This window comes from Watersipora subatra, chromosome 1 (genome assembly GCF_963576615.1).
Source record: "Watersipora subatra chromosome 1, tzWatSuba1.1, whole genome shotgun sequence".
Classification (NCBI taxonomy): Eukaryota; Metazoa; Bryozoa; class Gymnolaemata; order Cheilostomatida; family Watersiporidae; genus Watersipora; species Watersipora subatra.
This window is the reverse complement of record NC_088708.1, coordinates 31766069-31793680: the sequence shown is the minus strand read 5'-3', so window position 1 is coordinate 31793680 and position 27612 is coordinate 31766069. Positions and strand designations below refer to the sequence as shown.

At 38.9% G+C, this 27612-nt stretch overlaps 2 protein-coding genes across 2 annotated transcripts in view; both read left to right on the top strand.

Annotated features, from left to right (window-relative positions):
* LOC137386526 (uncharacterized) overlaps window positions 1–27209 on the top strand; it is a 32319-nt gene extending 5110 nt beyond the window's left edge. The window contains exons 3-6 of the mRNA XM_068072843.1: window positions 12178–12566; window positions 22143–22220; window positions 25112–25174; window positions 27103–27209. Of these exons, the coding sequence (XP_067928944.1) occupies window positions 12365–12566; window positions 22143–22220; window positions 25112–25174; window positions 27103–27209 (450 nt within the window). The 5' untranslated portion in view covers window positions 12178–12364. The remainder of the gene's footprint in view (window positions 1–12177; window positions 12567–22142; window positions 22221–25111; window positions 25175–27102) is intronic.
* LOC137386542 (protein FAM200C-like) lies at window positions 8935–10227 on the top strand. The gene has a single exon (XM_068072844.1). The coding sequence runs from the start codon at window positions 8935–8937 to the stop codon at window positions 10225–10227; it is 1293 nt and encodes a 430-aa protein (XP_067928945.1).
* Window positions 27210–27612: the final 403 nt, after the last annotated feature.

Sequence of the window (27612 nt, the reverse complement as noted above, 5' to 3'; positions counted from 1 at the left end):
TATAAATCTCAGTGTTTGTCATTTGTCTGTTGGTCTGTCAATGGTGTATCCAGTGATGCTGATAAGGTTTCAACTAGGATTCTCCAGGTCTGCAGACAGGCATGCTAAACCACTAGGCCAAGCAGCTACATTCCTATAAAATGGAATAATTGTTGTGGTTATACTCATTGCATCGGTTAGCATACGTATAACAATATCGTGTGATGCGTAACATCACACGAGCTGGCATTACAGCTTCACAGCTGTTATTATAGTAACTTTAGCAATATGAGTTACTAGCTTAAGTTACTCAAATTAGCCACTTTGCTAATTATGCCATTGGCTAATTATTCAACTTAGCCAATGGCAACTACATTAGCTGCAACAGTTTATAAGCTGTTTTTATATCCCGTGCAACGCCGAGCATTCACCTAGTATCCTCATAAATGGATACATTGATAAATTGATGTCATCACGCCGGTATATATATATATATATAAATATAGTTTATATATATTTATATTTATATAAACTATATTTATATTTATAGTTATTTATATAGTTTATATACTATATAGTTTGGCTTGGATTGACTACAAAAAGGCCTATGACTCAATTCCCCATAGTTGGATACTTGAGTGCCTCAGTATGTACAATGTTCACCCTGCTCTTGTGGCATTCATCAAGATGTCAATGACCAAATGGAAGACAGAACTGGAGGCTAATGGCAAAAAGCTGGCGAGTGTACAAATTAAGCGAGGCATCTATCAAGGTGACTCCTTATCACCGCTGCTCTTCTGCATATGCCTAAACCCTCTAAGCAATATGCTGGAGGAGACTCAATATGGGTACCAGTTTAAGAGTGGCACCAAGATAAACCACCTCTTTTACATGGATGACATCAAGCTGTACGCTAACAAAGAAAGGGACATTGATTCGCTAATACACCTCACTCAGGTATACAGCAAGGACATCGGAATGACCTTCGGTATAGAGAAATGTGGAAGGCTAATTCTTAAGAAAGGCCATTCTATGCTCACAGATGGCCTAAGAATGCCAAATGGTACCATCAAAGATATAGAAGAAGGGTACAAGTACTTGGGGATTATGCAAAGCAACACCAACCACGAAGCCGAGGTACGTCACAAAGCCATTACCGAATACAAGAAACTCCTTCGGCAGGTCTTACGGAGCCAGCTCAATGCCAAGAACCAAGTCATGGCAATAAATACCTACGCACTGCCAGTAATAAGATATCCAGCAGGCATAATAAAGTGGACTGAGGAAGCCATCAAAAAAACAGATATAGCAACTCGCAAACTGCTGACCATGCATGGAGCACTCCACCCAAAATCTGATACTACTAGATTGTATCTTGATAGGAAAGATGGCGGTAGGGGACTCAAAAGTGTACAGCAGAGGAGGAAGAGAAGAGGAGGAGCAAAGCATCAAAGCATATGCAGCCTCCATGGCCATCTCAGATAAGTTGCTAGCTGAATTTCAATCGGCTGCTCTTACAACGGACCTACGCCCTGATGATGAGGAAATTGACTGGCACACGAAACCTCTTCATGGTGCTTACCACCAACAAATATTTAAGGTTGGGGATCTTCACCAGACATATATGTGGCTGAACAAAGGGAACCTAACGGCCAATACAGAGTCGCTAATCATGGCAGCCCAGAAGCAAGTGCTCCCAACAAGGCAACTCCAAACGAAAATCTATCACACTAGAGACGATCCTAGATGCAGACTGTGCAAAGATGCACCTGAGACCATCCAACACATCATCAGTGGATGCAAACAGCTTGCTGGAAGCGCATACACTGAGCGGCATAATCATGTCGCAGGTGTTGTGTATAGAAGTCTATGTGACAAGTATGGCCTTAATAAACCACAACACTAGTGGGAAGCTCCTGGTAAGGTCAATGAAAATGACCGGGCTAAGATCCTCTGGGACTTCTACATCCGAACTGACAAGCATGTCCTGGCAAACCAACCAGATATAGTGGTGGTAGACAAGGAGAACAAAAAAGCTACTATAATAGATATAGCAGTACCCAATGACTACAATATAGCCAGCAAAGAAAAAGAAAAGGTAGAAAAATATCTCCCTCTTGGAGAAGAAATTGAAAAATGCTGGAATGTAAGAACAACTGTAATCCCAGTAGTCATTGGGGCACTGGGCGCAATAACACCGGCGCATAAAATGTGGCTTGCCCAAATACCAACAGCAATCAACTCAGGTGAGTTGCAGAAAAATGCGCTATTGGGAACAGCTAAGATCTTGAGGCGAGTGCTCAGACTCCCAGGTCTCTGGTAGGAGACCCGAGTTAAAGCAGAATTTACCACCCATACGGGGTATCCGGGGTGAGGAAACAATTTTTTTATATATACATATATAGGCGACATTTACTTATATATATAGATATATATATATATATGTATATATGTATATATTAATGGCAGCTTAGGTGTGTGCAGTCAAACATACAGAATTAATCCATTCTGATGTTTGCTTCGTCGGTTGAAACTCATACGTTGGAGCAATTATTCTTATATATGAGTTCATTGTATTTTGTTTCATTCATTGCAAAGCCCAAAAACAACAATAATTACTTCAAATAAGTACATAGAGCATTAAAACAATAGCATTATACAGAACTAGGCAAAAAAATACATGTTTATGAGAACACTACCTGAATGCCCTGCGTTGCACAGGTAATAAAACAGTTTATAGACATTACATTACCTACTACATTACCTTATACATTCATTAAATTATACACTGTTTTATCACCCTTGAAGTCAGCTGGTAATTGTTACTTGTGACGCAACATCGTTATGCATATTTTAACCAATGTAATGAATAGCTTCACTATTATTAATTGCCATGCTCAGTTAGTCACGTAGTCTAATGAGTGAGATTGCTGCCTCCAGATCTGGAGGTGCGGGCGGAGTTCAAGTCTAGTATGAACTGCATTTAAAGTTCCTAAAGCTATTGCTATAACTGAACAGACAAATGACAGACACTTAGATTTATATATAAACTAGCTGCATTACCCGTCTACGGGAACAGATTCACGTAGAGCAAGAGGTTTATTGAGAGTTGTCTTTCATACTGTGAAACAACTCCAAATATGCAGTCTACTGAAATTGTTGCCCTGATCAGACTATGCATAGGGCCTACACACATGCACTCGTACATGTCAATAATGTTGGGGAGAACAATAGAAATCTGCAGTGTGTTTTACGGCTAGTCTACAATGCATCAGTCTCAAACCACTCAAATCGGAATTGTCCTATTTTTGTACAGAGACCTGATAATGAAATTGTCAATGCTAGGCAAACTGAAGTTCTTCAAACTGGCAGTATTGAAAAATTTGGCGTCTTTTGAAGAAATTCTACGAAATATTTTGCTATCGCCAGCATTTATTGAATGGAGACTTCTACATGCTTAAAACACTAGTCATGGCTCACCAATTATTTGTCTATAGCCTGTGTTTTGACATGGTATATACAAACAGTGCAGCAGTAATGTGGTTGTGTTGATCAAATTTATATGTATAACAGCACAGACAGTATGATGTCAAGGCAGATACAGCATTAGCACATAACAATAATGAAACAATGCCAGCATGATAGCCTTTTTATGAGATACAATAAGGAAAACGATTGCATTAAAATATATATCTACTGAAAAATATGTTAGAAAACGCTGTGCAAGTGGATAACAGTATTGCAGAACATGCAGAACATAGCATGACATAACAATAGCATAATGTTAATTCCATGCAAGCATGACATAACAATAACACAATGTTAATTCAACGCAACACTTGCGGATAGACAACATTTTTTGTCTTTTTGTTAGGTGTAGGAACAGACAGTTTTAGGCTTGTGGCTACTTTTGAGCAGGCAACATACAGCTGGCCATGGTTAAAGCAGGGTGACAGTAAGTCGATACCAGCGGCTCTCTTTCTCACCATCGCCTATCGCAACGCTCGGAGTACCCGTGCAAGTTCTGTAGTAGTAAGTTACAGTACTTGTAGCTGTAAAAAAATTAATAACTCAGCTTCGGAAGGAAATGAACATGTTTACTATCACAAACAGTGGCAAATCCAACGTTTTTAAGTAGTGGTGGTGTGGCAATTCATTAACAATAAACCATTGAATGAGAAGTACTTACCTTTTTGAAGTACAAATTTAGTGGGTAATTTTCGAAGCGAAAACATTGTCTAGGTAGCTGGAAAAATCAATTGTTCTCATGACCTTTCTCGTAGGTGTTGGCAGTAAATGTTAATTACATGTAATTCACTACTCATTAACTTACTTAATGAGTAGTGAATGTAATTTTATTACTCATATTAATTCAGTTCATTTCGTACGATCAAATCAAAAAAAGGAAAGACCGCTCAATAATTTATTTAATATTCATATTAATTCAGTTCGCTTCGTACAACCAAATCGATAAAAGGAAAGATCGTTCTATAAGGTGATTAACCCACACATACACACAAATATACAGACAGAATTTTTGTCGTTTATATAGTAGATTTGGTAATAACTTTGTACAGTAAATTGCTCTTTTTAGATTGATAAATTGGCGGTGTTGTAGTCATATAATAACAATCATTAAAATCTCACAGGATTTTACAGGGGAATTTCTAGTATGTTTATATCTTTTCCCTGTAATAGGAGAAATGCAATATTACAAGTAAAATGGCAAGCTGCGGTGTAATATACACGGACAAAGGGGGGCTGTATATCATTGGTCATAGCAACCAATATCAAGAAGTTGGGATATTTATCTAGATTTCTGTATTTATATCTAAAATATTATGCTGAATTTAAAAATTTAAACAGATTTTAGCTGGTTGTCATAGAAATAGATGTATATCTATAAGAAAATGTAGGCCTATTACTTAATTTTGCAGATATTAAAAACGGCTTGGCAGTACCACGATATTGGGCACAGTCGCAGTATCATCAACAAAATCTTTAGAAAAATAAGAACAGTAACATATTGCACACCATCGGTCACTATATACTTTGATCTTGTAAATTCGAAGGATTGTTCTTATAACTAAATATCATAATAATCTCATAAAAGCGAATAATTATTCTTACAATTAACTATTGTAATAATCTTATAAGAATCGTTAGAAAAATATCATCGCCATTTCCTTTACTTTCACTGCTTTGGACATCAGTTGGAATACCAAAGTACGCATTATAAGTGTCCAAAATGTCAGAGTCCGGTAGAATCGGCAAAAAAGAAACGATTACCTTTCAGTACTTCTACGTTAATTACAGAAACCTTCGGCAATTGGACAATGCCATAGACTGGTGAAATGTGCACGTTTTTCTTGTGAAATGCACACGACTTAATGGTTCTACTCTCTGTCGCACGGCCTTATCGGCGTTTCGTTTGCCAGTCTAAATTTTGATTAAAAAACGCTTGTCAAGTTGTAATGGCGATTTTAGGCTAAATTAATCTGTCTAGTTATGTATAATCTGATCATATGGGTAAGTTTTAGGATATTGCAGTAACTTTTCAAAGACTTGGTAACATATTTAAATAGGTTTCAATGCGTTTTGCATCATTATTATACTTAGACGACTCTACACAAAAATGGTTAAATTTTTTGATTGGATTTCGGTCCAAGGGTTTGGTAACAGCCGCTAACGGATAATTTTTCGGGAGTTGTGTGCGCATATGCATTTATTATAAAGCTCCCAAACATTCGCTTCGCTCGTGTTTGGACGTGGGATAAATGCCACTGTGGATGCAAAATGGTATTATATTTTCAAAGCTGTTTAGAAGACATTAGATTAGTTTTTACAATGATAATTCGCAGTTATTTGTCGATGGGTGTTGCTGGTGAGTAGAGTCTGCTGGTGCTTACAATATGAGAGGTGGGCAGAGTCTGAAGGTGGTTAGAATTGGCAGGTGGGCAGAGTCTGAAGGTGGCTAGAGCCTGCAGGTGGGCAGAGTCTGCAGGTGGGCAGAGTCTGCAGGTTGGCAGAGTCTGAAGGTTGGCAGAGTCTGCAGGTTGGCAGAGTCTGAAGGTTGGCAGAGTCTGCAGGTTGGCAGAGTCTGAAGGTGGGCAGAGTCTAAAGGTGGGCAGAGTCTGCAGGTTGGCAGAGTCTGTAGGTGGGCAGAGTCTGAAGGTGGGCAGAGTCTGTAGGTGGGCAGAGTCTGTAGGTGGGCAGAGTCTGAAGGTTGGCAGAGTCTGAAGGTGGGCAGAGTTTACAGGTTGGCAGAGTCTGCAGGTGGGCAGAGTCTGAAGGTGGGCAGAGTCTGAAGGTGGCTAGAGCCTGCAGGTGGGCAGAGTCTGCAGGTTGGCAGAGTCTGAAGGTGGGCAGAGTCTGCAGGTGGGCAGAGTCTGCAGCTGATTGTATTTCCTTTAGAGTTTGCAAATGTGATAATTTATTAAAGATCAGTCTGTATGGTATGTCTGTTCAATAAAATGTGAAAAAATTAAGAATACAGTGCACCCTCGAGATACGATGTTAATTCGTTCCAGAGTTGGCATCGTATGGTGAAAAATTCGTATATCGGGGTATAAAGACCATTGTAATTATACAATGCAAACACCCCCTGGTAAAAATCGTCAATTTTGTTTATAAAATGTGTACATATTGACAATTAGCAACAAAATAGTATGTTAACTTTAGTAATTATAGTTACCTACAGTAACTGTATTGTGTTTAGTGTATTTTAATGGTTATGATCTGCAATAAAACGCAAAATTATGTGTGTACCAAATGTAGTACGTACGGTAAGTTCTTGCCTTCAAAAGGTACGCATAACATAAACTTTGAATTCACTTCAAGTAAGTTTAGCTTGCTAAGCCTACACTTAAAACTAAGTTTTAGTATGTATTTTGAACTATTTTACTGAATTTCAACTTTTTATTACGAAATTTTATCCTTCAGCAGTTCCTATCGTCACTTTCACTATAAACTTTAGCCTATCTGGTTGAAATCATTTTCGACCTAAATCAATAAGGCCGAGCGATGCAGTTATAGAAAGCGGCCTCTCGCACACTTGACCATTTAATGGCTACCGAAAAGAAAAATAAAGTTATATTTTCTATACTGGACGTACATACCTTTGGAGTAACGTAGCTGGTACATGTAGCGGGTAAAGCAGAGAGGAGGCAAAAACGTATCAATGCTAATTATGGTGCTGTACACTTGAAAATAAATTTAAAACGTAATGAATTGGAATTTTTTAGCACACTAAAAGAAGTTGTCCATTCCTGTCCAATTTTACGACGAAAAAATTGATGGTGCAATGCAGAAAATTGCTAGCTAGCGCTTGTAAAAGGATCCAGAGAATGTGGTACAGTAGTTTGTCTTGTATGAAATGTGCACAAGAATCAATGTAACCATACATACAAAGTTTGTACGTATGTATACCCTATGGGGGGACAGGGCTTTAGCAAGTTTCAGAAAGTAATGTGGATGTGTCAACTATCTTGAGTAGCTAGTTATATGAGTTACATACATACGATGAATTCTATTCACGTAGAAGATAACAAGCCCATATGCAAATACATGGTTAAACAAGAAAATATAACATAAAATCAAAAGGAAACAAATAAAATATGAAAAACATGCCACACAAGAGATATATAATATATATTATACATGCATTGTTTTAATGTACCAGTCCACATCAGTAAATTAAACACTTGAAACATTTCTGCGAAAGTGAGATTTTCTGTATTTTCTAAATCCTCGCCTTTACAAAATGGTTGCTCCTTTTGAATGCTGATCGCGTGCATGACCTAGCTCATTCAAATCTTCAGTCGGAAGCTCTTTCTTGTGCTTGCTTTAATGGAGTTCTTGTTTTAATAATAATTGCAAATGCTGATTGGTTGCGATCATATTCCTTGACAATGTTAATAATACGGGTCCCTTCTTCTTATTTACGACATCCAACTTTGTTGACATAGAAATCATTTTTCCTTCGTTTTGTAACGTTTGTATCGTCTCAGATTCCATAGATAACGAATTAAATGTAGATAGTTGTAGTTATATACGTATGCTGACTTGAATGTTTATAGTAAAAGCTATAACAACGCTACAAATGAATATTTGCTCTCGCTTGTGTATTTTACACGAAATTTTCCACGCGGACATGAGAGAAGTCGATCATCGTATCTCTTCTAAACGTTCTAAGAATGTTTTCGGCAAACTATATTTCGGTGTCTTTTTTATCTCGACGTGTGTTATGAGCACACCGACGGCCAAATTTTAACTCGGGCAAAACTTTTATCAAATTCGTATGGTGAAATAAAATTCGTATAGCGAGGTGAAGATATCACAATACATGTATTTGACTTCGTAAGGTGAAAAAATCGTATATCAGGGTAATCGTATCTCGAGGGTGCACTGTATGATACTATAAAGCAGTGGTTCTTAACCAGGGGGGAATTCCCCCCACGGGGAATTTTGGGATTTTAGGTGGAGAATTTGGCAGTTTGCCAAAGGGGATTTCTGTGGCACCAATATTTCTTACATAAAGGGCAGCGAGGAGTGAATGAATTTCAGTCGTTTCAACAAAGCCAAGATCTAAAACTGGAAAAGGTAAGGATTGCTACACTACATGCATATACATACCTGCAATATTAATTGTTCAGTTACCGATTTGGTTTGCATAAACGTATAACATTTTGACAATTTGCTCTGTAGCCTAACATATGTATGATGTTTTGCTCATGTAGATATTGAAGGTATTCAAATATTTTGATGGCATATCCCATATTGTAGGTGTTAGAAATGTCAAAGACAAAAGATGAACATATGATTCTTACCTTAACTATGGACTCACCTGTATGATTAAAAGCGGCATCGAAGTACCACAGTGTGTTTTGTGCATGAAAGTGCTCGCTAACGACTCCATGAAACCACATCAACTTAAGAAATAAACATGCAGAACACATGGATAAATCAAAGCCGCTCTTTGAAGCTAAAGAGGGAGAACTGAAGCGGGCAAAACTGGATTCCACTGGCAGCTTTCATATCCAGGCACAGGCCATTATCGAGGCATCCTATGCTCTGTCTTACCCTATCGCCAGAGATGAGAAGCCACACACCACTGGTGAAACATTAGTTAAACCTTGTCTGCTGGAGTGTACTAAAATTATTCTCGGAGACACAGCCGCTCAAAAGATAGCTGATTTATCCCTCTCAGACAGCACAGTGAAATCGAGGATCGATGATATGTCTGCGAACATAAAGAGGCAAGTAATTGGAAAAATCAAGTCATCTCCCATGTTCGCCATTCAACTTGATGAGTCCACTGATGTTGCTAGCATTTCACAGCTGATGGTGTTTGCACGCTATGTACACAGAGAGACAATTGAGGAAGAATTTATGTTCTGCAGTCCTTTAACAGAGACCACCACAGCTGCTGATGTTATGAACCTGGTTTCCGAATTCTTCGGCAAAGAACATCTGGACTGGGGCAAACTAATTGGAGTTTGCACTAATGGTGCTCCAGCCATGCTTGGCTGTCATGCTGGATTTGCACAGTTAGTAAAAGAAAAGAATCCTTTAGTGGTGAGTACCCATTGCTTCATTTACAGACAAACGCTAGCAGCAAAAACTCTTCCCAAAGGATTGCAGGAACACCTTTCTTCAGTGATTAAAGTAGTAAACTTTATCAAAGGCTCTGCCTTGCAAACACGTCTCTTCCACAAGTTATGCGAAGATATGGATGCTGTGCACTCATCACTATTGTTCCACTCCGAAGTTCGATGGTTATCAATGGGTAACATGTTTCTGCGTTTCTTCAATCTACGAGCAGAGGTCAATGAGTTCTTGAAAACTCATAACAAACCCAAACTACTGGCTTCAATGCAGGTGGAAGGCTTCCATCAGTGTCTTGCTTACCTGGTTGACATATTCGCTTCAATCAATGAAGTGAACACAAAGATGCAAGGTAAAGACAGAAATGTGTTGAATGTAACTGATAGTATCAATGCATTCAAGGACAAGCTCAAACTCTGGGTAGAAAGACTGGCTACTGGAAATTTAAGAGTTTCATTTCCAGTTCTGCATTCATTAGTTGACATGAAAGCTCCTTCCGCTTTTTCGCTAACCGACATAAAGCATCACTTGAACAGCTTGATAGCAGAGTTTGAGAGATATTTTCCAAAGTTAGATCCTAGGACAGAGCAATTGATGAGCCTGACCCGAGACCCTTTGAAACATCTCTGCATTAAAAGATGACTTCAAGAAGCTATCAATAGAGCACTTTTGGGTTCAGGCCCAAAGATTGTATCCCAACATAAGCTTGGCCGCTTTCAAGATGCTCATACCATTTGCTTCCACATATCTTTGCGAGTCAGCATTTTCAGCAATGCTAACCATGAAGAGCGAATCTAGAAACCGTCTGTAAAAAGAAGCTAACCTACGGTGTGCCCTATCTACAACAACTCCTAACATCAAAATTCTGGTCAGCTCCAAACAAACACAGAAATCGTACTAGTCTGCTGACTGTCTTACAATGATAGATATATTGAGTTTCAATATACATTCATTTTTAATATTCCATGTAAATATGACTGTAATAAATGCATATATACATGTATATATGTATATAAGTTATATATGTAAATAAAGTTCATTATCTAGTTGCAGTGCATTATTTGAAGGAGTTGGGGGGAATTTCTGTCTTTAGGTTTAGAAAAGGGGGAATGGGGCAAAAAGGTTAAGAACCACTGCTATAAAGTTTTGTGAGAAATGGGGAAGTTAGGCCCGTTTAGCATTGCAAGGAATAGATGCTGGCTGGTACATTCCACTTCAGACAAAGATTTTACTATTTCTAGTGGGAACATAAATTTATGTTAGGTGTAGTTTTTATTATATAGTATTTGTGTTTTATTATATAGTATTTGTATTTTATTATATAGTTTTTGTGTTTTAAATACTCTGCCTAGTAAATTAGTATGCATCTCATCACTTTTATATTCTTTCCCTTGCGTGTAGCAGTCACAGATTCATGTAGCGAATATCTAGTTGGCTTTGTCAACTTTGAGTAATAAACTCTACAAGTATGTAGATGGCCCTTTAGTAGATGATTTACCAGTTCTGTACATAAGTACATTGCTTTCGTGTACTAAAAACAATAATGTTCGAAAAGGGTTTGTTGCCTGCAGGACCAGTTTCCACAAGTTCCACAAATATATCATATTCAATGGTGTCCATATATATCTTTGTCCATATTTGTATTGACACAAAGTTCACTTGGCAATAGAGTTTAAGTCTTGGCTGAAAACGGGAAGTTCTATGTTTTTTGGAAAAACATTGTATCAATTTCGCCATTTCAGATCGAATCCGGTTTGTGTTGTAATTTCTTTTGACACCAAATTCCACTAGTCCACTAGACTACTCCACTAGTCCTTCTAGTTCACTAGTCCATTAGATGTTTTGAAGAATTTTCTGGTGAGATATTGTGAGGAAAGAGATGTGATTCATTAGGATGGTCCAATTTCCAAACAGCAGCCAAACAAAAAATATTTTTACAAACCAACTTTAATTTTTTCAGCTCAAAAGTAGTTTGTCTAACCCTATTATAGTATTATTTTTTTCATTGCCTTGGTTGTGCGTCGGAGCTCCTTGCAACTTTCGCTTATTGAGGATCACTGTAGTTTTAATTAACTCAATTTAAACTATGTTTTTTATTATCTCAATATTTTATTTTCAATTGTTACCAGTTTTTGTACTTACTTAACCGTAGTGATTTGAGAAATTTTAAACGATGTATGTTAGAAATTATGTCACATGTCAAGATAATGTATGCACAAATTTCATGGCAAATGTCAAAAGATTGTATGCAGAGGTGATCATAAGCCGGGGTTTGGCTGCTTATTAAGTAAATGTATGCTAATATATGTATATCATCACCTAGTTACTGATTATAATCATGGATATATGCTAATATCATATACTGTATTTGTTTTAATATTCCAATGCGTAGATATGTTAATCTCATAATTAAGCAGTATATTTTAATTTATATGCCTATAAATTGGTCTTTTATAAACTCATAGTGATGTGGTTTTGGAAAATAAACGTAAATGAGAGTTACATATAATTAAAACCTTTTTCAATTTTTTCTTGCTGGATGGTTATATGCTAATGTTAAATTGCCTCAGCTTTTTTCGCTTTACTCTCAAGGACCCTCTGCGCTTAAGGTCTGGAGATGTTTCATGTCAATTAAGAGATGATCCAGAATTATCTATGAAGCATACTCGAAGAAGCTTGTCACGCCAGCACTCAGACGAATATAGAAGAAGTGAAGATGCACTGCCAAAAAGCCAAAATTTTCGAGACTCTGTATCTCTACAGTATAAAAATCTGAAATATGAGCTGGCTGGTCATACGACGACTAAAACAGCCTGTTTCCTTGGATCAGCAACATCTTTCTAGTGGAGAACGGAATGCTCGTGAGGCTTCACTTGTTAGGGAATCTGTGAGGGGGATGGGGAGAAAAAATGATGACCAACCGTTGTCTGCGTATGAGGATCATTTCTCTACCTACAATAAGAAGGATGTGCGCGGACACGGTAAGTTCCTATCGTCAATATAACACTACAATGTCAATGAGTGAAACTTTTTTATGTAGGTAAATATCTTAATCTTCAATCACCTTATTGGATATCTATATATAGGTAAATATTTTAGCCTTTCAATCACCTAATTGGATGTCTCTATGTAGGTAAATATCTCAGCCTTTCAATCACCTTATTGGATATCTATATGTAGGTAAATATCTTAGCTTTTCAATCACCTTATTGGATGTGTATATGTAGGTAAATATCTCAGCCTTTCAATCACCTTATTGGATATCTATATGTAGGTAAATACCTTAGCTTTTCAATCACCTTATTGGATATCTATATGTAGGTAAATATCTTAGCCTTTCAATCACTTTATTGGATATCTATATGTAGGTAAATATCTTAGCCTTTCAATCACCTTATTGGATATCTATATGTATTTAAATATCTTAGCCATTCAATCACCTTATCGGATATCTCTATGTAGGTAAATATCTTAGCCTTTCAATCACCTTATTGGATGTGTATATGTGGGTAAATAGCTCAGCCTTTCAATCACCTCATTGGATATCTGTATGTGGGTAAATATCTCAGCCTTTCAATCACCTTATTGGATATCTGTATGTGGGTATATATCTCAGCCTTTCAATCACCTTATTGGATATCTATATGTAGGTAAATCTCTTAGTCTTTCTATCACCTTATTGGACATCGCTCTTATAATGAAAACCTATGTTCATTTTCATAATGGAAAATGAGTAGACGCGAGTATAATGGTAACCTCCTTTACCGTAACTTTCACTTAGCATGATTAATTTATCTAAAGTCTTTGCTTTGTATTAAGTAAAAATTCTATACAATGTAAAGCGCCAAGTTGGTCAATTCTCAAATATGGTTTGGATAAGCAGAATCTCTAGTTGGCCTTAAAAATATTGTTTTCACTCATGTCACACTTGCAAGAGAAAACAACTTATACTCTATTATATATACTAGTACTCTAGTAGTCTAGTGTACCGAGATAGATTGTCAGGAGTACCAATAAAGTCTAGTGTACCGAGATAGCTTGTCAGGAGTACCGATAAAGTCTAGTGTACCGAGATAGCTTGTCAGGAGTACCAATAAAGTCTAGTGTACCGAGATAGATTGTTAGGAGTACCAATAAAGTCTAGTGTGCCGAGATAGATTGTCAGGAGTACCAATAAAGCAAAGAGAATAAGTAATTGTACAATTATTCAAAAATACCATTGGGTGGTCGATTGGCGCAGGTGGCAAAGTGTCAGTTTACGAAGCTAAATGTCATGAGTTGGAGTCTCGTTGAAAATGTTCTTTCATCCTAGCATCTAAGCCTGACTTCGGAATTATAGAAGGACAGACAGACACCACTCTGATGATAGCAAGGATATATTTTTGTTTTACTTAGTTTTAGACTTACTTTTTTTTCTTTGCTGCGTAGGAAAAAAGTAAAAGAGGACTTAAATTGATATTGAAGGTGTGCGCTCTCCTTAACATAATGTAAAATTACACCAAGTGTATGTGATAGAAAAAGAGAAAAGTTGTCGATACAAACCAACAAAACCACAATTACAGTACATTCAATAAATTAACAAGTTATGTTTAGTTTTTTTCTTTTCTGAAAAGCTAAAGGAGTGAGTCTGGGAAAATCTTAGAAAGGATTAGGATATTTACATGTATGTTAAATAACATACATGTAAATTATATTATATTAAATTAAATTATATTACAAACAATATTGTTTGTGTAATGTAAAATCCCTACAACGTAAACTTACCTGAAATGAATTATTTACGTTTTAGTGTCTACTGTACTAGCGTCTGGGATGCTGGTGGGTCTACAGGTAGTTGCATTATCATCATAGACTGGGTAATATGTTGATTTTACTATGACAAGAGGGTAACGGTGCATCTTAGGTCGGTACAACCCATGCGCAACGCACATACAAAGCACTTGCAATGCACAAACATTGTGGATACAGCGCGCATACACTATATCATCACAACGCACATACAACGGTCGATAGAAAATAAATAGAATGCTTCGTGTAATGTTTTAGACCTGAATATGCCAATATATATTTGAGATCAACTTTTGCAATGGCTGTAATGTTATTATCATAATCTTTAAAATATAGAAGCTCGACGATGAGAGTGATCTAATTGTCAGTGAAGTATTCAATCACGTTAGAGACACCGGTTTAATTTAACAACGTGCAAAGAAGTTTGGCGTATTAAAAAGCATCAACACTGAATTTTTAGGAACATCAGTAATTTAATTATGTACTTGTAGTTGTACACTTGTAGAAGGTCAGTAGATAATAAATGTACTTGTAGTTATACACTTATAGAAGGTCAGTAGATAATACATGTACTTGTAGTTATACAGTTATAGAAGGTCAATAGATAATACATGTACATGTAGTTATACACTTGTAGAGGGTCATTAGATAATACATGTACTTGTAGTTATACACTTGTATATGGTCAATAGATAATACATGTACTTGTAGTTATACACTTGTAGAAGGTCAATAGATAATACATGTACTTGTAGTTATACACTAGTAGAAGGTCGATAGATAATACATGTACTTGTAGTTATACACTTGTAGAAGGTCAATAGATAATACATGCACTTGTAGTTATGCACTTGTAGAAGGTCATTAGATAATACATGTACATGTAGTTATACACTTGTAGAGGGTCATTAGATAATACATGTACTTGTAGTTATACACTTGTATATGGTCAATAGATAATACATGTACTTGTAGTTATACACCTGTAGAAGGTCAATAGATAATACATGCACTTGTAGTTATGCACTTGTAGAAGGTCATTAGATAATACATGTACATGTAGTTATACACTTGTAGAGGGTCATTAGATAATACATGTACTTGTAGTTATACACTTGTATATGGTCAATAGATAATACATGTACTTGTAGTTATACACCTGTAGAAGGTCAATAGATAATACATGCACTTGTAGTTATGCACTTGTAGAAGGTCAATAGATAATACATGCACTTGTAGTTATGCACTTGTAGAAGGTCATTAGATAATACATGTACATGTAGTTATACACTTGTAGAGGGTCATTAGATAATACATGTACTTGTAGTTATACACTTGTATATGGTCAATAGATAATACATGTACTTGTAGTTATACACCTGTAGAAGGTCAATAGATAATACATGTCCTTGTAATTATACACTAGTAGAAGGTCGATAGATAATACATGTACCTGTAGTTATACACTTGTAGAAGCTCAATAGATAATACATGTACTTGTAGTTATACACTTGTAGAAGGTCATTAGATAATACATGTCCTTGTGGTTATACACTTGTAGAAGGTCATTAAATAATACATGTCCTTGTAGTTATACATTTGTCGAAGGTCGATCTACTTGTATATATATGTTTCTAAGTTTGTTTATCGTTCGTCTGTCCAGTTATGGCAATGAAACTATTAGCAATGATAAATCACCGCCGTACTGGGTTTGAACTCGCGACATTCAATTCTTAAGTCTACTGACAAGCGTACGTAATCACAAGGCTATGCCATGTTTATCACACTTTCATTCTTTATACTGTATATCCTTTTTCGCGATTGCACACAATAAATGAGTGATTCATACAGTGCACCCACGGGTTACGATGTCCCTTAATATAAGATTTTTTTGCCTTACTCTATGGAACACGATGCTTTTTCGTCCTTTTTCAAAAATCACCTTCATACTAGATTGAGCTTGCGGCATTCAAATCACCAGTCTACTAACAGGCGCGCACAACCACAAGGCTAAGCCGTTTTTTTACACCCATCGGTCTTACCATGTACTGTATTAATTAATACAGTGCGTCCTCGGGTTACAATGCCTCACGATAGGCTATCGAACACAATGTTTTTTGTCCTCGCCATAAAAGGATTGAATTTCTCTTGAAATTAAAGTTTGGCAGTCGGTGTACTGATTACGGCAAAATAACTAAAATGCCAATATGCTATTTGCTGAAATTCCTTCCACAACACCTGAAAGAGATATGATGCTTGCTTGCTTGCTCTCTATCTCAGTTCAGCGTTATTCCTTATAAGTTATAATATAAACCAAACCGAAAACAGATTAGTGATAAAATTTTAGCCTCTGACAAATTTGGTAAACTAAGTACTAAAACTTAGTCTTTAGTACGTCTTTAGTTAGTCTTTAGCTAAATTCATTTAAGGTAAATTCAATGTTTATATTAAACATCTGTCTTGAAGGTAAGATTTCCCCATGATACGTACTGCACATTGTACATTGTAATGTTAAGTTTTCTTGTAGATCATAACCACTAAATACACTAAAGATACTTTGGTTACTATAGTTGCTAAGGTTAACATATTGATCTGTTACTAAATTTTAATATGAACAGCATGTATATGAAGTTTGGATGATTTTTGCTAGGGGATGTTTGCATTAAATAATTACTATGGGTTTCTATACCACTCTATATGATATATTCGCTTTACGATGCCAACACTGAAACATATTAAAATTATGTAATTGTATAGTAAATCGCTTTTTATTGTAATCGTAGCAAAACAGACTTTATTTAGCCATTTCTTGCCAATTATTTCACTTTTACATTTAAACACCTTCACAGTTGTTTTACTTTTTTCCAAATTAATTTCAACAAAACACCTTTCTTATGATTTGGAATTCAAAAGTTACAAGTGTTTGAAACAGTTTAAAAGCCTTCATGACTGTTTTATTTTTTTTCTTAATTTCTTTGAACTGCATAAAACACTTTTTTCATGATATGAAGCTTGAAAGTTAGAGTGGTAACTGTTGTTATATGTTAAATAAATATAAATTTTTTTGTGCAAAGGCTTTTTATTAACCGGCAGTGCCGTGCATTCAGCTAGTATATGTGTATATATATTTATAGTAGCTGTGACTCCTGGCGTGGCCCGGGTATTAAAAATCAGCTTATAAACAATGAGAAGTGATGAGAGTTGCCTACCACTTGTTCATCTACCACTATTGGCCTGGCAGTTTGCCAATTAAAAATTCCAGTAAGCTAGGTAATAAACGCTAGACTTCTAATGACTGGCACTACGCCAACCACCCCCCACTTTGTAAGGCGCTCGATACGGCCAAAAAGGCTTAAGCACTTCAAGTCAGGCCACGATCGTTTATAATGGTCCCCCCACTCGGAGAAAAGCTTAAGTCATGTTTAAAAGGAGGGCAAGGAGTGTAGACCGGGACACAGTCCGACTAGCAGACGCCATTGGGCAACTTGTCAGATTAAGTCGCAACCCGGAACCGGCCTCCCAGTTTAAAATTCCTGACTATAATGGCGCCGGAAACCCAGAATACTTCATTACCAGATTTTGAGAAATCGCAGCTGCAAATAGGTGGGCCAAGGGGGCCAGCACACTGCACCTCCGAGAGGTTTTGAAGGGAGAGGCAGAGTCCTGCCGAAGAGCAATCGGGGTGGTGGCCATCTTTGAAGCCACCCGAGCCTGACTTGGACTATCACCCGACTTTAACAAAAGGAACCCAAACCTCCCTGCAGAAACACGCTATGGAAATTGAACGGCTAGTCCAAATAGCCTACGCGGAACTGCCCGAACCGTTGAGAAGCAACATGGCAAAGGTGTATTTCTCAAACTCTCCCCTCTACAGCGGCATCTTTTAGCGGTACCCATGGAGACCCTCACGGATGCGGTACGGGCTGGAGGAGAATTTATCCAGATCAAATCTAGAGAAAAACCAACCCTGGGCTGAGCCGTCCGAACTGTGGTAGAAGAAATAAAAAACTCAGAGGCCAATACGAGACATGGTGCAGTACGCAGTGTCGAACAGGGCACCTTGAATGTACTGCTATCCACAGTAAAGCAGCTGGCAGAACAGGTCAAGCTGCTGCAAAACAAGCCAACAGAGCCTCCAGAAAGTATGCCTGCCATTTGTTGGGGATGTGGAGGCACGAGACATCTCCGAAGGAATGCCCCAGTCAAAATAAAAAGGAGTCGGGAAACGAAAGAAGGCAGCAGCACTAGCACCCACTATCAGCTGCAATAGTTCCAAGTCGTTCCAACCACTATACCTAGAAGAGTCAGGCATCAGTCTCCCAAAGTAAGCACTATGCCTTCCTCTCAGGTACTTTGGTGCCCTGTCTCACAGAGGACATCCCCCTCCCTCCATGCTAAGAGACTTTCCCAAGCACGTTCTCTACTTGCACAAATGTAGCAGCTTCAGGTAGCCCCCTTCGAACACAGGGAACTTGCTCAAGCACGTCTGCTGGGGCGCCCACACTCTGCCAGTTACTTCCTCCCGGGTAAAATCAAAGGTCAAGCAGTGCACTTCTTGCTGGATACCGGATGCACCACTAACCTGCTGGGAAAACAGGTGTTTGACCGACTTCCCCATGGTATAAGAGAATGATTGGAGGAGAGTGACACTCATGGCCTGCTTGCTGATGGGAACAGCTTACCTTTTCTGGTGTAATCCGGCCCTAAGTAAGGTTTCACGAAGTGAAGACCAAGGAAGTCTTCATAGTCAGTCAGATTAGTGAAGACGCTATTCTTGGCATGCCCTTCTTTATGGCACACCAATGCTCGATGGGGCTCGAATGACCCATAGTGAAAGTGGATGGGAAGCCATTGGCTTGTACTGACCAAACGGGAAAGCTCATCCAGAACAAAGTCCAGGTAATTAGGCACTTGGTTGTGCCAGATAGGACAGAGGTTGCAGTCAGAAGTAGGTTGACCACACAAAATTTCTGTCCAGTCAAGATAGTAGATGGGTGCCTGAAAGCCCGCCTCCAGCTACAAGCCTGAATGAGCCCGGAGCAGATGGTAAGATGCTGGTTAGGTGTCTCAACCGGAACCCTCAACCCCTGACTATTCGTTCGGGAACTACCGTTGACACTTACACTAGTGTGGAAGCGCCTCCTCCCATCGCCGGCACCCTTCCCCTCAAGGGAGGCCCTGCTGTGCCAATCACCCGAGTCAAGGCCGGGCCACGAATCCCCCAGCATCTCCAGGAACTGTACCAGGCTGCCAGACTTGCATGACAGAACGCAGAGCAGGCTAGAAAGCTGGCTACCCTACTGACCAAGTATGGGTCATTTTTAGCACTGGAGATGAAGATATCGGTAAAACTTCACCCGTGGAGCACTCCATACCCATGAAATATGGGATCCGACCTATTCGTCAACCCCCTCATTGCCTAGGGCCTGAAAAGGAAGCAGAGGCCGAGAGACAGGTACAGGACCTGTTGGCCAGAGGGTTGATTGAGCTGGCTGGAGGAGCGGGGAGCTCCCCTATTGTATTAATGAAAAAAGATGGAAAATGGTGGTTCTGCGTGGATTACCGAAGGCTCAACACGGTAACAGAACAAGACATCTATCCCCTTCCCTGGATAGACGAAAGCCTGGATGCTTTGACTGGAAGCCGATATTTTAGTACCCTCAATCTTGTCAGCGGATACTGGCAGGTTCTGCTTGACAAAGATGCCAGGAAAAAATCAGCTTTCATCCCTTGCTCGAGATTGTGGAATTGGAGAGTCCTTACTTTCGGACTGACTTCCGCCCCAGCCACTTTTCAGCGATTGATCAAGAGAGTTTTGCACAGGCTTCACTGGCAGACGTTGCCATTGTACCTAAATGATGTGATTGTTATTGCACCTGATTTTGAAACTCACCTCCAGCAGCTGGAGGAAGTGTTTCAGCGACTACGGCAAGCCGGACTCAAGCTCAAACCGACAAAGTGAGAGCTGCCACAGTCCCAAGTGCGGTACTTGGGCCACATAGTAAGTAGCGAAGGGGTTACCACAAACCCAGCTAAAGTGGAGGTGGTTGAGCGGTGGCCAACTCAGCGTGGAGTTCGGGAATTGCAAGGGTTCTTGGGTACTGTCGGGTACTACCGGCAGGACAACCCAAGGTTTGCTACCTTTGCGAAATCCCTCCACTGGCTGGTGGGAAAGGAAGAGTTCAGGTAATGGACAGGCGAGGAGCAGGCAGCGTTTGACACCCTGCGCCACAACCTCACCACAGCACTCATGCTGAGGTATCCGGATTCAAGGAATACCTATATCCTGGACACAGATGCCAGCGGGTGCAGCGTCGGAGCTGTGCTGTCACAGCAGCATCACGACGAGGAACAAGTGATTGCTTACTATAGCAAAACACTCACTCTCTCGGAGCGAAATTACTGTGTGACGCGTAGAGAGTTGTTGGCAGTGGTCAAAACGGTAAAACACTTCCGCCCGTACTTATACGGACAGGAGCTTCGGCTTCGCACGGACCATGCCTCCCTGCAATGCCTCTGCCGCAAGAAGGAGCCCACCTCCCCACCAGGTGGCATGTTGGCTGGAGGTGCTAGCCGAGTTCAAATACAAGCTGGAACACCGCGCAGGATTAAAGCACGGCAACGCCGATGGCTGAGCAGACAGACCTGCGAAGATTGTCGACAGTGTGCCCAGATTGAGTACCGCGATGCGGGCCCAACTCGGCTGAAGTTGGACCAAGAAGGCCAAAAGGAGGCTAGAGTGATCGGGAGAAACCATGCTCTGTCAGGGGTCGTCAGGCCTGCGCAAGAGGCGGCCGGTCAACGGGTGCGACCCCCTGTTTCCATTGAAACAGCTATGGTCAACCCGGGACCGATTGAGGCTATTCTGGGATTCCCTGACATTGAGCGGGGGATGATTCGAGGCACTACTAGTCGCCACCAGGAACCACGTAAGAGCTGGGCAGAGGTCGCCAGAACCACGCGCGAGACGACCGACCATACGGGCTGACACCCTGCCCCACAGATGCGTGGGTCGGTTTGAGGTCGATCGAGGCCACCCTGGGACCTGAAGCACTGGCTCAGCTAACTAACCAGTTGGCTCGGCTGCAGAGCGAGGGCAAGAGTGCTGTAGCCATAATGTACCAAGCACTTTGGAGCCACACCGAAATGCTTTCAGGACAGTTGGAGTTGTGACCCATACCATGACCCACTCTGGAGTGGGGAGGACAGTAAGCCGCCTCCAGCTTACATGGTACTGGCTTGGCCTGACAGCCACTGTCTGCCGGTTAGTACGAAGCTGTGAGGTGTTCCAGGCCACCAAACACGAAGGGACCGAGCCTGCGGGAAGCCGCTAGCGATTATATGCTGGCCGACCCTGACAGAAAATCGCTGCCGGCCTGGTAGGCCCCCTTGCCACAACAATAAATGTAATGCACCAAATTGTTCACTGTAATGGGTTCTGTTGTAGTATATAGCTAATGCTACCATCTATAGACAGTCTCTCTCATATATGCCTTGGTAATCAGTACATTTTTCAATGCAACATCTGGAGTTGTCTCTCCTCATGTTTATGAATATGATTATCCACATTTAACCCGTTATCTGCTGTTTTGGCGGGGCATGATCAACTACTTTTTTCCAATAACTATAAGTTTTCTTTGAATTGTTATACCAAGTAACTAGCACCTTCCTAACTCTATGATTTATTTTGCAAGAAATTTGACTATACCATTTATCTAGTTAGTATGCATACAAGTTTGACCTTACGATCATCGTTTGGTATAATTTAGGTCCAGTAGACAGGGAGGCAAAAGGAAGTGAACATTCTATTACGAAGCCAACTAAGAATTACGAACTACTAACTAAAGGTATATTGTTAACATTATTGTTAACAAAATATCAAGTGAATGAGTGTGGTGGACCTCGGGCCATGACGTTACATTTCTTATTTTATTGTATGTGTTGTCCTTTTTATTTTATCGTTGTTTTACTTGTTGTGCTATCACTTATCGTCACTTGTCATACCAACGCACTAGCTATCCTGTTTATTCACCTTGTTAGCTGGAACGGGTGATGCTATTATCTACTATATAAACGGCAATCGTTGTGTATCTGTCTGTCCGCTTTATAGAGTACCGTACTTTTCCGACTATTAGCCGCTACTTTTATATAAGGGCGTGTCTATTCTGTGTTTTTTTTTACCGCTAGGGCGCATTAACGAGCATCTCCGGTTAGTACACGCCTCTATTATAATACGTAACCCGCTATTCATCGTAGGGATGGACGATAAATACTGATATGCTAATAGTATGAGTTGTCTTTTCGATATATTGAGTCACCGATAACTCCCAAATATGAGCAGTATAAATAAATTATATGGCGGTCTTTTTTTCGATTCGGTCGTTAGTTAGTAATCTTTTATTTTGCTGATAACAAAATAACAAAAAGCCTCTATTTGCAGGCATATTATCCAATAAAACGGAAACTGCAGAAGAATCCTGAATGCAAGATAGTAGTGAACAATTCATATTTAGTTTGAGATTATTTGTGTAAAAGTTAAAAGAAAATTTACATGAGAGGATGACTTCAAATAAGTAATGCAGGATAGCTTATACAAAGATAAATTGATTGATATGTACTATATACAAGGGTTCAGGGCTGAAGAATAGATCCTCTATGAGTATTGATTGTGGCAAGATTGTAACAGATTCGATCGTACGAAGCAAACTTAATTAATATGAGTAAGTAGTAAAATTAAATTAGTAGTAAATATTAGTAGTGAATTAAATAAAATTTACTACTCTTTAAATAAATTAATGAGTAGTAAATTACATCTAATTAATATTTACTGCCAACGTGTACCGGGAAGGTCATGTGAACATTTGTTTCTTGCAACCACTAGAAAAACGCTGTTCTCTATCTACTATATAAACGGCAATCGTTGTCTGTCTGTTTGATTGAGTGTCCGCCTTTTAGAGCGGTCTTTCCTTTTATCGTCGTACGAATTTCGGTCGTACGAAGCGAACTGAATTAATATGTGTAGTAACAGTAAATAAATTATAGAGCGGTCTTTCTTTTTCCATTCGGTCGAACGAAGCCAACCGAACTAATATGAATACTAAATATCGTAACTTTGTAATATGGACTATTAGCCGCTACTTTTCTCTGACGATTTGAGCTAAGCGGCTTATATAAAGGTGTGGCGATTCTGTTGTTTTTCTTTCACCGCTCGGGCGCATTAACCGAAATTCCCGGTTAGCACGCTTTTTAAACAGCAAATTTTCTGCCGTGTTAAAAAGCGCCTTCCTGAGTTCTGCGGCCTATACAAAGGTGTCTATACAGCTATACAAATGTACTATTTATTAAATAAAATAAATTAACGAGTAGTTATTTACATGCAATTAATATTTACTGCCAATGTGTACCGAGAAGGTCACGTAAACGTTTGTTTCTTGGAGCCACTGGAAAAATGCATTTCTCACCTACTAAATTTCCACATCAAAAAGGTAAGTGTTTCTTATACGATGTTGTATTGTATATGAATTGCCACATCTCCACTACTTAATAACGTTAGATTTGCCGCTGTTCGTGATAGTGGGTCATGTTCATTTCCTTCAGCAGCCGAGTTACTAATTTTTTTCCAGCTACGAGTAGGCCTACTGTAACTTACTATTACAGAACTTTCACGAGTACTCCGAGGGTTGCGATATGCTATTGTGAAAAGAAAGAGAGCAGCTGCTATCGACTTACTGTCACCCTGCATAAGCCATGACCAGCTACACGTCGCCTGCTCAAAAGTAGGCACACGCCGAAAACTGTTTCTTCATGCGCCCGACAGAAAAACCAAAAATGTTGTCTATCCGCAAGTGTTGCGTTGAACTAAGGGAGAGAGAGAGGGGGAGAAAGGGAGAGAGAGGAGGGGGGAGAAAGGGAGAGAGAGGGGGAGAGAGGGAGAGGGGGGAGAGGGAGGGAGAGAAGGGGTGAGAGAGGGAGAGAGCGAGGAGGAGAGAGGGAAGAGAGAGGGAGAGAGAAAGGGGGGGGGGAGAGGGAGGGAGAGAAGGGGAGAGAGAGGGAGAGCGAGGAGGAGAGGGGGGAGAGAGAGAGGGAGAGAAAGAGGGAGAGAGAGGGGGATAGAGAGAGAGGGAGAGGGGGAAGAGGGACGGAGAGAGAGAGAGAGGGGAGAGAGGGAGAGGGGAGAGAGAGAGGGGAGAGACGGAGAGAGGGGAAAGAGGGAGAGAGGGAGAGAAGGAGAGAGGCAGATGTAACTGCATATTTGGAGTTGTTTTACAGTATGAAAGCCAACTCTCAATAAACCTTATGCTGCCCGTGAATCTGTTAGAGTAGGCGGGTAATGCAGCTAGTACAGTATATAAAAGAGCGCGCTCACTTAGTTGAGCAGAGCAAATGGCCGTAGGCTCCTCGGCTAGTGGATTTCCTTCTCTGATAAAACATCGAACGAAACCACGCGCAATTCAATTCTGTATGAAATAGTCTGGATCGTGCCAAGTAAAGGCCGGCAAATTCCTTTACATGAGTTCAACCTGCGTACATAAATGGCAGCACATACATATTAGCCAACAAATGAAAGATTTGGTGAAGAAAATATGTTTCCAACTACAATAAAGAATTATCTTGTGTTCACTATATATTAGCTAGTTTATGTTTCAGCATTACAGAGATACGTGCAACATTTTTAGAAAGGTTCTAATCAGTGTTCTGTGTTCTGTCGGTGTCAGTGACACATTGTATTCTATTATAGAGTTGGTGAACATCAAACAATCTGTTGCGGCTTTAACAGAACAACTGCGACAGCAAACAGCAGGTATAGTAATACCTTGACATGAGTGCCCCAACATACAAGGAAATCAAAATATGAGCAATTTCGAGCAAGTTTATTTCGTGAGAGATGAGTGGTCTTTGAGATACGAACATACGAATCGGTTCTTGATGGCCACTATATGAACACGTATGCAAGAGGCCACTTTTGAGAACAGCATCGTTAGATCTTTTTTCTCGAATCTGTTTAAAAATGTTTAAAAAAGGTTGGCTAAAAGTTATAGTGAACGCGAGACAAAAAATAGCAAACCTGAAACAGCTAATGAAAAATTAAAATGATAAAATTAACGTTAGTTTTGTAAATTATTATAACTTGGCTTGAAGTGTGTGTTTAGTAAATTAAATTCATTTAAGTTAAATTCAAAGTTTCTATTGCGTAGGGTCACAAAGGTTTAGTGTTCGAAACATTTTGCTGTCGAGTCTCTTTCAGACCGCCGCTGGTCATTCTGTCTGTCTTACAGGTAAGAACTTACAGTAGTGTACATAGTAATGTTAAATTTTATTGCAGATTTTAACAACTAAATAAGTATTTGCTACTTTTCTAGCGCAGGTACTGAATCACAGCAATTAAAAACATGTTTTTTCATCATAATATTTAATTAAATCATCCTGTTATCTATATATCGATTACTTTGGCTAGCATCAATAACTGTGTAAAGCCAATCATCAGCCAATCAGACATGCATTGAAAATAGCAGAAAGTTTAGAGTTTTTGAACCGACTTTAAAAAGAATGCAAGCAGATGTTACAACAGCAACTTATCAATGATTTGGTTTTAAAAGTGTTTGTCATTTTCAGCAGTGGTAATAAGTATTTCTGTAGACAAAATAATGTAATTTACCTTGAGCTGTTACATTCTAAATTGAAGCGTTTACAATTTACTCATCCCTCAGCATTAATTCAGTTCCTGCTCATTTGTATGATTCTCAAATTTCATATCACGGTCTATATACACTGATCTATATATATATATATATATATATGTATATATATATATATATATATATATATATATATATATATATATATATATAGCTCGATGTTTGTCTGTCTGTCATTCATCTGTCCAGTTATAGCGATAAAGTTTTAGCAATGAAAATCTATCTTGTCTAGTCACGCAAGTTTGCTAACAAGTGGGTGTAACCACACGGCCAAGCCGTTATAATTCCCATTACTCTTACCATATACTTTACATTGACAGACTAATTGATTTAATTAAACAGATTTAATTAAATTTAATTAGATTTAATTTGAGACTAATTAAACAGACATTGATTGACATGTATATCCTTTTTGATTATTGTGCACTTATTATTATTATTTTTTATTATCCAATTTTTAATATGTTTGGTACTTATATAAAATTTTGATGATTTTTACCAGGGGTGTTTTATATTATCAGGGGCATTTTATATTATCAGGGGAATATTTTAATTACTACTGGTTTCTATACTTCTCTGTTTGACATTTTTGCCTTATGATGCCAACATTGAAATAAATTAAGATCGTATGGCAAAGGTCTACACGTGTATTAATTAATATTACCTTAATCTTATTTGTTATTTTCTCAAATTATTTTAAAAGACCATTTTTTTACCATTACATCATAATTTTTTAACTTGCCATTTCCAAATATCACTTTCATATAAGTTGGCTTTTAATGCTAGTCTGCTGGCAGTCTATGAGCCATGAAAAATCATCAGATGTAATAAGTATGTACACAATTATTACACAAAGCTCCAGCTGGTTGAGTGGTGCAGTTGGCAGCGTGCCTGGCTGGTAAGACTAATGTATGAGTTTGATTCCCATATGGGGCAATCTTTTTTAACTCTCTTAGCATGGCTTCAGACAGACATGACTCTTATTATAGTAAATATTTAGACCACCAACATAGGTGTTATGGTTTGCTTGTAGAGTTGCATGACACAAAACAAAGAGCAGAAGAGCGTACAAGTTTTCTACAGGACAAAATTGAGCAACAAGCGCAGGGTACTTCCTTTATGGTTGCAGCTTTTGCTTAGCTTGACTCAAGACTTGATTTGATTTTTGATTCATTTTTATCAGCAATAGTAATTAAACTAAAGAAAAAAAGTTGGAAAAGAGATGAAGCCCATAATAGGCATCAGCATAGCTAGTCGTGATGTTGGGCTTGTCATCATCGTGTAATCAAGATCAATTTTTATGTGTAATTAGGTTTTATTCACTTGTTAAAATATGTAATTTAAGCTTTTCCTTGAAACTGGCCACCTTCTCTACATTTTTTATAGTGTTAAGGAGTTGGTTCCAAAAAATGACCTGTTGGTAATCCACCCTGCGATGGCCCGCATGGGAAGAAGATTGTGAGAGATTTAGACAGAAATTTGAGAATCGAGTTTGATATATTGGGCGAGGGATGTAATTACAATAAAATTCATGATGGGTTAA